The 12,551-nt window shown below is 36.9% G+C and overlaps 1 protein-coding gene across 1 annotated transcript; it reads left to right on the top strand.

Moving 5' to 3' along the window:
• The first annotated feature begins 682 nt into the window (after positions 1-682).
• On the top strand, positions 683-10,780 carry LOC311090810 (uncharacterized protein). The gene is made up of 3 exons (XM_084126353.1): positions 683-862; positions 8,800-8,998; positions 9,296-10,780. The coding sequence occupies exons 2-3, from the start codon at positions 8,914-8,916 to the stop codon at positions 10,573-10,575; spliced, it is 1,365 nt and encodes a 454-aa protein (XP_083982479.1). The 5' UTR covers positions 683-862; positions 8,800-8,913; the 3' UTR covers positions 10,576-10,780.
• The last annotated feature ends 1,771 nt before the right edge of the window (positions 10,781-12,551 follow it).

Here is a 12,551-nt window from a genome sequence, read left to right as displayed (position 1 = left end):
AGTAAGATGGAAATAAAGAGCATTATTAAACAGAGGTTGAAGAAAAGGTGGCAAAAGCAGCGGGACGGAGAGGAAAGGGCGTGGTTTTACAAAATACAGAGGAGAGTGGGAGAAATGAGATGTGCAGGAAGGAAAAGGAGAAAAGAGAAAATTATATCTAGACTTAGATTTCGGCACACAGGATTAAACAGCACTTTATTTAAAATAGTTAAACATGACACCGGAAGATGTGAATACTGTGGGCAACAAGAGACAATAGAACACGGCATGATACACTGTAAGAAATATGAGGGGAAAAGGTAGGAAATGATCCAAAATCTTTGAATTAAAAGAATACATTTTGATTTAATAGAAATTCTTAGAAAAAACTCAGGAGATAAGTGCTATGGAATCGTTTTTCATTATCTTAGAATAATCAATATGATTGAGAGGATTTGAGTCTTAATTTTTGTTTTGTTTATTTTGTTTTGTTGATTCGGTTTTTGTTTTATTTTTATTTTTTTGGAATAAAATAAATAGTAGTCGTTCAGATCCACACTCCATACCAGTTGGTGGCGTAATGCACCATTTCTTTGTGTGCCAACCGCCAAAAAAAACTCCAAAAAGAAGAAGAAGAAGACTACAAGGGGACTTTAAGAATATTTGGCCCCTTTAAGAAACATGACACTGTGCGCACTGAGGATGCGCAGAAGAGAGAAGCGAGAGGAGACGAGCTGAAACTTTCACCAGGCTGAAAGTGACGCTGTTAACGATCGTGAATGAAGGACAAATGTGGAATATTTTCTTCGGATGCCGTATATTTCCAGTCTGCAGATGAGAGAAGTTACCAGATTACAGAGTTTAACATTAACCAGCTCCTCGAGTGAGTGTGTTTAAGGGTCAATGTAATGCGTTGTGTCTGTGTGTCTTGAGGGTTGTTCCATAAAACAAGATTAGAATACAAGCCAGGCTTATTTTGGTAAGTCAGACTTATTGTCGGTGGATTCTGTTTCATAAAGCAAACTTAAAATAGTTCAAACTCAGTTACCCTGGCAACTTATGCTGGGGAACAAGCCTGGTCCAGGGCAGGCTAACTGTCAGGCTAAGCCTCAGCTGTTACACAGATCATCTAACACTGACCAATAGGAACACAATGATATTACCACTGACACTCTCTCATACCATTATTGGACTTATTTAACCACTATTAGTCCAAAAATAAATACACAGTATACAGAAAATAAACTTAAATAAGGCTACAATGATAAATTAGACTATATATATATATATATATATATATATATATATATATATATATATATATATATACTGGCGCGGATTAATGCACAGGCTTGCCTAGGCTGCAGCCTAGGGGCCCCACGTGTGCAGGGGCCTCGGATTGGCCAGACAATTTTTTTTTATTTTTTTATTTACTTAAGCGCAAAGGCACGGCGCCAGGATTCCAGTTTTGGATGGCCCAGACCAATTGTGGGTGGGCCTTAAATTAAAAACCTTATCGAATCACTGTTTAACCTAATAAAAATTACTGACTAATAGGCCTATACTGTTATATGTGCGTATACATAATATAGATTTTAATAGCTTGATGCTCTTTAAATATTTTGTTGCATAGTAAAAAGTTTCGGTGCATAGGACGGACCTATCCGCGATCGCTCTCCATGGTTCTGACCAAAGAAGAGCGCTTTGGAATCTCCATTACGCATCATACCTGGGCTGCGTTTCCCGATAACGCTGTCTCTTAGCGCGCTACGAAGACTAACTTAACTAAAGGTATACTACCACTAAAGGTATACCATTGCTAGGCGTCTTCAGAGCTATCATCCACTCGCGAGGCAGAGGCGCTGGCGCCCTCCTAGCAACGGTGCTGGTCACGCTAGCTGCGCTAGCCGCGCTATCATCCTGGGGTGGCAGAGACGAAGATGTGCTAGGTGATGTGGATCTCAGCTCTCTTCATCTCCTGGTTGCAGCGATGACTCAGAGACTGTACGTGCGCGTTTAAGGTAGCCTACCTAAACAACGACTGTTGCAACAGGGCCGAGGGCCTGTATTTGAATATACGAATTTGAATATATTATTCGAATTTACAGATATATTCAAATCTGTATTTGAATAATATTTGAATATACGAATATTCAAAACCAAAAGAAATAGGCTACTCTCTGAATATGTCATCTGAAATGTGCATTTCTCTCTGGCGTTCATGGCGAGTCAGCATCATCATCTTTGCAGCGACACAGAAATCACCAGTATATTAATAAATTATTAAATGTCTCCTTGCTTTTTAGACACATTCATAATCATTACTTTTACCGGTTCTTTGTGGCAAGCTTTATGCGTGCGTGCGTTCGTGCGCTTGAATGCGGCTATATGTAAACGCTCTTAGGGTATAGCCTAAGTAATTAAATTAATATAAAGGGGCGATTTGTCCACGAATGTCTTAAATGAACAACTACTAGTCGACTAGAAAAAAATGTAGTCGGAAGCAGCCCTTATTCCACATATTTTCGAGCCAGGCAGCAGGACATTCTTCTGTGTTGAGCGTGTGACCCTGCGGAATGAACGAGCGGAGCGGAATATTCAGAAATGCGCTCTCCGCTCACGAGCTCTGATCGGAACAAACCCGAACCTCACTGTCTGCTGAACTTGCACAGAAACATCAAAATGGACATAACCAGCTTTTTAAAATTGTTCTTAAAACTAAACATTTAGACTATTTTAGCACAAATTATGAGCTTATTGACGATTTTTTTACAATTCTTGACAAATTAAAATATATTAAAACATTTTTTTTTTTTGAAGAAAAACAAACCCATAACCGCACCGCGAACAAAAAAAGACCCTAATTGGCCCATAACAAAAAAGAAAAAGAAAAAAAACAACAAATAGGTGATTGGGTAGATGTGAATTGGCCACCACTTGAAGGAATGTAAAGGAAACATTGTAGTGTTGGTTCTCTCTTACGCCAACATATACACCCGTTTCTACGCAAGAATGATAAATGAGGGCCAATGTGTGTATGCCAGTTCACCGTAGTTGCGTGTGGACCATGCATGGCACTACTAAATAAATTTTTAGGGGGGGCCTCACACAAAGAGCAGCCTAGGGGCCCCTGACCACCTTAATCCGCCCCATATATATATATATCTACACAATCTAAAAAAGGTTCAAATTAAAAATAAATAATTACAAAACCACAGTATAAATTTTAACTGGTAAGATGAATCTGAGCTTAGTAATTGACAGTATATTAGCCTACATTTGATTTACCCCATTACAATAGTCCCTTTACAGTTATTGCTACAGTTATTACAGTTAATGTCCAAATAACAAATATTTTAGCATATATATATATATATATATATATATTATGTACTTTATTGTGGCTTTCAATTCAAACACATTTAACACAATTATACAAATGGACAGTTCCTTTAAAGACATCATATTTTCCCCCAATAAATATTCATTTATTATTTATTTTTCCTTCTACTTTTTTTTTCTTTTGTGATAATACCCACCAACACATAGCCTAAAAAACACATGATTAGAACAATAACCAAAAAGTACATAGTTAGACACTTTTACATATGATTTAAGGGGGAAAAGACAAAAAAACTATAAATAAATATTAATAAAAATGTAACATTCACATATTTATATCAAACTCTTATAATGACACATAATTCCTAATAGTTATTCAAGTAATATTATTTGAATATCAAATATTCAATATTAAATAAGTCAATAAATAAAATAACAAATAACTAGAAATAAAAGGGAGGGAGGGTTATATAAAAATGTAGTTAATGTAGGCTAATATATATTCCTTTATTTTATGGAATATTCTTTGATTTTAGAGTTGCACATATCTTTTCAAAATGTATACATTTGCTCTTAATTTCATGTTATCCTCTCCATAGTGTACTTTAGAAATTACATCTACTCATTTAAAACTGGGGATTCTTGCTTTCTCCAAAAAATTATTGCATTAAAAGCTGTAATTCTCAGCATTCTAAATAAGTATACATCATCTTTATTAAGTAGCATAGGTCCTATACCCAAAACTATATTTTGTATCTTTATATATTTAGTTTCTTAAAATAAACTTCCCTGAATTAGGCTACTTCTGTTCACTGAAGTACTTCTGTTCGCTAGAAGTTCACTGCAACTTATCCAACATCCTAAAGATAAATTATTATAATTAGAAGATATTTCTAGTGTTATAAAATATCGCGTATTAATTTTCCAAGCAAAATGTATATTTCAGTAAGAATTATTGCGCGCATGCGCGCAGCAGCGCTCGTTCAATATGAAGATTAGCAGCAAAATGGATATATTTGCTCGACTTTCTAACATTTACAGATGGAGGATATAACTGTAAAATGTAAGTTTTGCACTGAGGGGGAAAAAACACATATCACAAACGCATAAAACAGCACAAAATATACGCTGTTTGATGGTGGATCGATTTGATGGGCTGCTTCAAAAACGCGTGCACACGCAATTATCTAGACTTGATAAACCTGGATCAAATTAGTGAGATTGCGTGAACTTCAATTACCTTTTATGGAACCACTTTAGCCCCAACTTATTTGTTAGGCTCATTCAAGTCCGGTTTTGGAGTTTAATCCCCGCTTTTCTAAGCGTCTTTTATGGAACAACCCTCTGGTTTATTACTATTAGAGTGTAGTAGAGTGTTTTCACAGACTCTGTTTAGGGCTCCAGACTGTTTAGTACGGTGGCCGAGAGAGCTCAACGCGCTGCAACTGAAGAAAACACATGCAAATAGAAAAACACCTGCAAATTAAGAAAACATCTTCATCTGTTTCACAACACATGTGTGCTCCAAATACTCACAACACAAACCAAATACAGAAACGCGCTGCAAAAGTTCACAACACAACCAAATACAGAAACGCGCTGCAAAAGTTCACAACACAACCAAATACAGAAACGCGCTGCAAATAGAACAGAACACAACGGAAATGTTTCCGGGGAACCCAATAAGTGACAGACGTGCTTACAGCTGTCTACTTTTATTATTATTTAATTTTTTTTGCAAAACATACAGAGATGACACGTTTATGACATACAACTTTGTATACAATATACAAAATGTATTTACAATATGTTCAATGTCATAAGAATACTAAAAAGAACAATGAGCTGAAGACTAAAATAAATAAATAAAAAAAGATAGAGAAAAAGAACATGAGGGAAAGACATTAATCTATACATCAGTTACATTGTACACATTTTGTCATGTTATGTTAAAATAAGTTTCATAAGAAATGTTAGAATGCAGCTAGGGTCCAAATATGAGACGGCAAGTTTTAAAGTTGAGACACTCACACACAGATATAACGCATATTTTAAAAACTTTGTTGTATAAAATGTATATTTATTTGCAACAGTTATGTTAACAGCAATAATACTATATTTCTGGTAAGAACAGCTATTCAGCTGATGGACACGCGCTGCGTTGTCATGGGAACATCCCAGGTGAAAATAATGAGGAAATTACGTTGTCTTTCGTTGCTCCCTTCATCAACATAATGGCACACAAGTGCCCCGCTCCCTCCAAAGTGCCCAATTCAAGGGCTCTGCCGTCTCCCCTTTTAAGAGAGTAGGGCATAGGTAAAGCTCACGAGCAATAAGCACGTCCCAGCCGTCCGTCCGTCACTTATTGGGTTCCCCGGAAACATTTCCGTTGTGTTCTGTCCTATTTGCAGCGCGTTTCTGAATCTGTATTTGTTTGTGTTGTGAACTTTTGCAGCGCGTTTCTGTATTTGGTTGTGTTGTGAGTATTTGGAGCACACATGTGTTGTGAAACTGATGAAGATGTTTTCTTAATTTGCGGTGTTTTCACCACCTGCTGGTGAGGTTGACTAACAGAAGATGGAGAGTATGCTCGGCAATCTACTGCTTTTCCTGCAGTTCCTGGACGTCAATGTTGAATTTACTGTCGAATTTAAACCACTGAATTTGTGGAAGCGAATTTGCAAAGCGAAATAAAATGGACCGAAAATTGCCTGTTGAATATTATAGGTTGTATTTTTAAACAGTTTGAATATTTTGGAAGTGAAATATGAATGGTGAATATGGATTATTGAATTTTTAATAATGAAAAGGTGTTTGAAATGTTTTTAATTGAAATATTCACAGCTTAAATATTCAACCATGTTGAATTTCAGCCTATAAAAATGCAAGCCCTAAAAATACAATGCATTAAAATGCAAGCATGGTTAATGCAGTGCCTATATTTTTTCAAGTAGTGTAATTCAACAGGCTTTTTATTTCAAAAACATTTGACATTATTTTACTTCCATATTGAAGGGCAGCAGCACCTGATCCAAGTTCTACAGAAAGTGGTAATACTGTTGAGCTGACAACAAAGCACTGAGCTTAATTTGAGGTGTTGATAAAATTTACTTCAATTATTTTCATTCATAATATCATATATTAATTTATTAGCAAAATTAGGGTAAAAAATGATATAAGGGAGTGAAAATAAAGCGGCCCTCAGCAACTACCTACTGGTTACAGTGGTAATTTAATATTATTATTTTTTTCAAGTAAGTGTGACTTCCTAAATCTTGAAACTTTTATTTTTATAAATAGGGACAATCTATTGGATTGAACAAAAAATGTTTTTGTTAATCACATTAAAAATAACATTTCAATATGATATTGGTTTGAACTGCTGGAAAAGGATGTGTTGTACTTGTAAGCATTTGACTATTTCTGTCAAAATACCATAGTTACAGTTAGTGTTACTACATTAATCCATGGTGAATGTTGGTGATTTGTGAACTTAGAGCCTTCTATTATTTGTTCATTCATTGCACAATGTTTCTCCTTTTTTCCACATCAGCGCAGTTTGATCTTATATCTATGGTTTAACAGAGAACTCTGCTCCAAGTCTGAATTTTCCTCACTGGATCTCGCAGAGATTTTATTAATTCTGTGGCGAATTTAATGGATTTCTTCACTGGATCTCCCAGCGATGTGTAGTAACGGTGTCGCGTGATCGAGTAGCTCGCTGCGCTGTCTATTATTGGTCCGAACTAATAAACGGTCTGTGAAGCACAAATGAGTAGCACAGTTTCGGTCCACTTTCATTTAGTTTTCCATTAAAGCTGGGCAACATTGTGGTGGAAAAAATAAGATGGAATTTGAAAAATATATATATATATTAAGAATGTAATTTTTGTTAAACTATTAATTAATTGCTGTTAAATTGAACAAGTTTCATGATTTAAATGGATTACACATGATTTTTTGATTTAATAAATTTTAATTTAACCATCCAGAAAAATTAAAACGGGGAAAAAAACTTGTAAACTGTGCTTATCCTTAAGGTTAGCTGCATTAACAGTTTAGCTTTCTTGGTTTTTTTTTTCTCCTCTTCACATTAATGTTACAGCCTCTGCTATAATATTAAATGTGCATAAAATTGGTATTGAAAAAAAGTATCGTTCACTGGCCTCGTATCTAATGAGCTTCAGAATCATAAAAGGAGGAGCGACGACAGTGAAGGACGAGAGCAGACCAGGCCTGGACTTTTATGTTTTTCCGGTTCGCCGGTTCCCTCCTCCTCCTTCTTCCCATAACAACTAGGGGTGGGGAAAAAATCGATTCTTAGATGCATCGCGATGCGGACGATTCTGAATCGATTCACAAATGTCAAAAAACGATTTTCAAAATGTATTTTTTTTTTTCACTCCAATTGCATAATATTGACAGAACTCTGAAGCGTGGACGTGCAGTGCCCGGACAGTCTGTGGCGTGCACATAACAGAGACGCATGATGGCAGAGCGCAAAATCCAAACGGCACCCTCTCTTCGCTAAAAGCTAACGTATGGAAAATTTGCATTTTCCCTGGCTTCCTGCACTGCCGGATCCGCCCACGCCAGGCCACGACCCAGGCCCGTGCACGTCATGCCATGTCCTGTCCCTCTGCACGGGCCTGGCCCTCCATCCCTCCCCTAAGACTGCCTCCGCTCCACCACCCTCCTGGAGTTTTGTTTTTTGGGGTTTTGTTGGGCGTCGGGAGCCACCCTTAGAGAGGGGGATCTGTCACAGTTTTGTTTTTGGGTTTGTTCACGTCATGTTTCCTTGTCTGTCATGTGATCCCTTGTAAGTCATGTGATCCTGCCATGTGTTACCTTGTCTGATGTGTCAAGTTTTCATTGGTTCATTGTTTCATTGTTCGCAGTTGTCCCTTGTCTAGTCATTAGTCTTCTGTGTATTTAAGCCCTCATGTTTGCCATGTGTCTTTGTCAAGTATTGTTTCCTGTAATCTGCTGTTGTGTAAGTTCATGTTCATTCTTTGGTTTTTGTTTTCATGCCACGCCATGTTTTTGTTTCATGTTTGGTTTTGTTTATAATAAACTGCATTTGGGTTCTCATTTACACTTGCCTCCAGTGGATCCTTTACAATTCTAGATAGAAACAGCTAGAAACTCCATCAAAACTGCCACTTTCGAACTATAGCAGCTTGAGTGCTTATGTTGCTTATGCTTTTTAAAATTGTTAAAAATTAATTGCCTCCCCCCTCAAACCGAGCCCTGTGAATGAGGTGAAAACAGGGAACAATTGGAGACAAAGAGGCTTTTCAGCAGCTCAGTTTAACACAATGGTCCTGTTATTTCTCTCAGATGTTGGACAAGCATTAAACAAACCTTTTTTAAATGCAACTTCATCCAAATTCCCTATATTTCTATCAAAAAACAGATATGTTTAATTAATTTAAATGTAAGTAAAGTAATTCAGTAACTTCTCTTTGAATTTGGCAGATCTGGTGTTCATCCCACAACAATTCACCAGTAAATACTGGGAATATTCCCATCATCCTACAAGAGAAGGACAAACTCCAGGAGTAGCAGCTGAAATCTGTGTGACTGTTAAAGATGGAGTTTATTAAAGAGGAGATTGAAGACATGAGTGATCCAGAACCATCCAGAATAAAACATGAAGATACCGAGGAACAAATAGGTTGGTGTCCATTCTTGATTCTTCATTGTTGTTTGCTTTGGTAGCTGTGAAATAATAATCAGTATATGAATGAAATTTTTTACAGAAATGCTTATATCATTTTAATCGTCATCTTTAATGTACTTTTAATCATAATCTTGTAGGCTATAACAGTTGTCAAACTCATTTTGATCATATTAACAAGAGAATGACAGAACTAAACTTTGGCACATCAAAGGTCTGATACTTGATCTCTCTTGCTTTCTGCAATTAAATCAGGGTTCACTTAAACTGATTCCAATTTAATGTTTATTTTAGATTGGATGGAAGTAAAAGAGGAAAGACAAGAACTGAAGGAATTTAAGGAGGAAGAGGAACATCATAACTTTAAAATTCAAGAAACAAAAGCCAAAGAGCTGCACTCCTGCACTCGGTGTGGAAAGAGTTTCTGTCAAAAAGGAACCCTTAACGCACACATGAGAATTCACACTGGAGAGAAACCGTATCCATGCTTTCAATGTGGAAAGAGTTTTTCTCAAGCATCAAATCTCAGTAAACATCTGCGTATTCATTCCGGAGAAAAACCATTTAACTGTGATCAGTGTGGTAAAGGTTTTAATTCACCATCAGATCTAAGACAACACCTGTTAGTTCATTCAGGTGAGAAGCCTTATGTGTGTTCTGTCTGTGGAAAGAGTTATTCAAGGCTGAAAAGTTGTAAAGTGCACCAAAAAACACATAATGAAGTCAGAGATCATGTGTGTTGTGACTGTGGGAAGAGGTTTACAACATCTGATTATCTGAAACAGCACCGAAGAATTCATACTGGAGAAAGACCTTACAAGTGCTCATCTTGTGAAAAGAGTTTCACTCATTCTGCAAACCTGAAATCACATGAGCGACTTCATACTGGAGAGAAGCCATATCACTGTACTGAGTGTGGAAAGAGTTTTTCTCAAGCATATACTCTCAAGAATCACCTGCTTACTCATTCCGGAGAAAAAACATTTAACTGTGATCAGTGTGGTAAAGGTTTTAATTCATCATTAACTCTGAAAAAACACCTGATAGTTCATTCAGATGAGAAGCCTTATGTGTGTTCTCTCTGTGGAAAGAGTTTTTCACGACTGGATCATTTGAAAGTGCATCAGAAAACACATAATGGAGTGAAAGATCATGTGTGTTGTGACTGTGGGAAGAGCTTTACTACATCTAGTTATCTGAAACAGCACCAAAAAAATCATACTGCAGAAAAACCTTACAAGTGCTCATCTTGTGACAAGAGTTTCACTCAGTTGGGAACACTGAAAGTACATGAGCGAGTTCATACTGGAGAAAGACCTCACAAGTGCTCATCTTGTGACAAGAGTTTCACTCAGTTGGGACACCTGAAATCACATGAGCGAGTTCATACTGGAGAAAAACCTCACAAGTGCACATCTTGTGACAAGAGTTTCACTCAGTTGGAAAACCTGAAAACTCATGAGCGAGTTCATACTAGAGAGAAACCGTACCACTGTACTGATTGTGGAGAGAGTTTTAGACATTCATGTAGTTTTCTCAGACATATGAAGAAATATCATAAGTCGCCACAGTGAGAAACATTTCATTTTCATGTCAAATACTGTCAAATAAGTAAATATTGTGAGATGAAAAAAACGAGTTGCTCCCAAAAGAACATTATCTAGTTTGACTTTGTGAATTTGGTGAAATGCTTAGATAACTAGAAAGACTTGTTTATATTGTGTTCTGATAGTACATGCAGTTATAGGAAATAAAAAAACAAAAAATTGTCTTGAAAAAACTGAATTGTGATTGATGTAAAAAATCAAGCGTAGTGTCAGTTCTGGCAGGTCATGTTAGTCGAGCTTACATCAGCTGATCCACGTCTACCAATAGGAATACGACGCCAATCACAGCCTCCATATATAAGCTCCTTCAGTGTTATCAACAGCTATTGTGTTTCTCAGGAGCAAATTACCCTCCTCCCTCCCCAGCTCCACCTCTCTCAGTCAGGATTTGGCATTCTGTTTGCCCTCTGAATCAGTCTAAATTCTCGAATTATGTTGTACGTTAAAATATTGAATTAATGATACCTAGAATACATTCATGTTGGTTCTGTTCTGTTTACCTTAATCTGAGCTATCGCTGCTCTCCCTTCTCTTTTCCATGCTAGGCTCAGGGAGTTCTTGCCCAGGACAGAACCATACCGCCAATCCAATCTGTATGATAATTCTCCATCGTATTTGACGATAGTGGTCCTGACAGAACTTAATTTAATGTAAAAACTTTACTTCAACATCATTTCTGATTAACACCTGAAAGTTAATGCAGTTGACAAGCTTAATATGTGTTTGTGGAAAAAAGTTTTTCACTGCTGGACTCTAAAGCACTAACTCTAAAGCACTAACACTAACTCACTAGCTCTAACTCTTGTTGGTTAGGGGCTTCACTTTTACCTGTTTGCATTTGTTTGATTTGTTCATTTATATGTCAGTCAGAAATCATTAACCGCATTTCCACAGTAGGCTACAGGCCATATCAAATTAGGCTTTATCGTCGTTTCACATAAAAGAACATGTACTCATTCAATTGTGTTTGAATGCCAGGCGAAAGTATAAACAAGGCTTTACAAAAAAAAGCAATGCACACCGCCAAGCGAAATGGGGTCTTGCGCACCCAACGCGCACGACCACCCACCCCACAATGACGTCATTTTTGCAGTGCACACCTTCGCGCTTGTGCAGACGCATCAAGGATAAACCTAGCTTAAGGGACCTAAAGCGCACCAAAAAGCTGTCACAAAGAACCGGCAAAAGTAATGATTATGAATATGTTAAATATATCAAGGAGACGTTTCAATTGTTTATTAATAAACAAGTGTTTTCTGTGTCAAAGATGAAGTTGACGATGCTGACTCGCGATCTTTGCAGTAGTGAACGCGCCAGAGAGAAATGCACATTTCATACGGATTTGCCTACATAAGTAGAGAGCAGTCTGTTTTCTTTCGTTTTGAATTATTTTGTTTAAAAGTACACATTTCAAGCTTTCTTTAGATATATTTCTCAGGTCTGTGAGGCAAGTAGCTTATATTGAGTTTCGGTTCATTTATGAGACGAGTTCCAGTTCACGCGCCGGCGCCTCCGTGTCCTGATTATATTCAACATGATCTCACGACCAATTTGTACGAATTTGTATGAGTGATAAAAAGGTGGCTAATTTGTATGAATTTGTACTATTTGTCTAAACCCACGTGATGGGTAGGTTTAGGGGCGGGGTCAGGGGTAGGTCATTCGCATGAATTCGTACGAATTAGCCACCTCGTAGAATTCGTACGAATTGCCATGAGATCTACTTCTTATTTATTAAATCCAGGCAATTGGTTGATGAAACATTGATTAAAATTAAGATTCAATTAATAAAAAACGAAATACACTTTAAAGAAAGGCTTTCTTCAAAAACAAACTTAATGAAGTGGTCAAAATCATGTCTGCCCACTCATCTCCCGATATGCATATTATGATCTTACTCACGCTTTCACTTTTCATACAATCAACAAAGATGAAATTAAAAA

The sequence above is a fragment of the Abramis brama genome, assembly GCF_963993115.1.
Source record: "Abramis brama genome assembly, chromosome: 10".
Classification (NCBI taxonomy): Eukaryota; Metazoa; Chordata; class Actinopteri; order Cypriniformes; family Leuciscidae; genus Abramis; species Abramis brama.
This window is presented reverse-complemented; position numbering and strand designations above follow the sequence as displayed.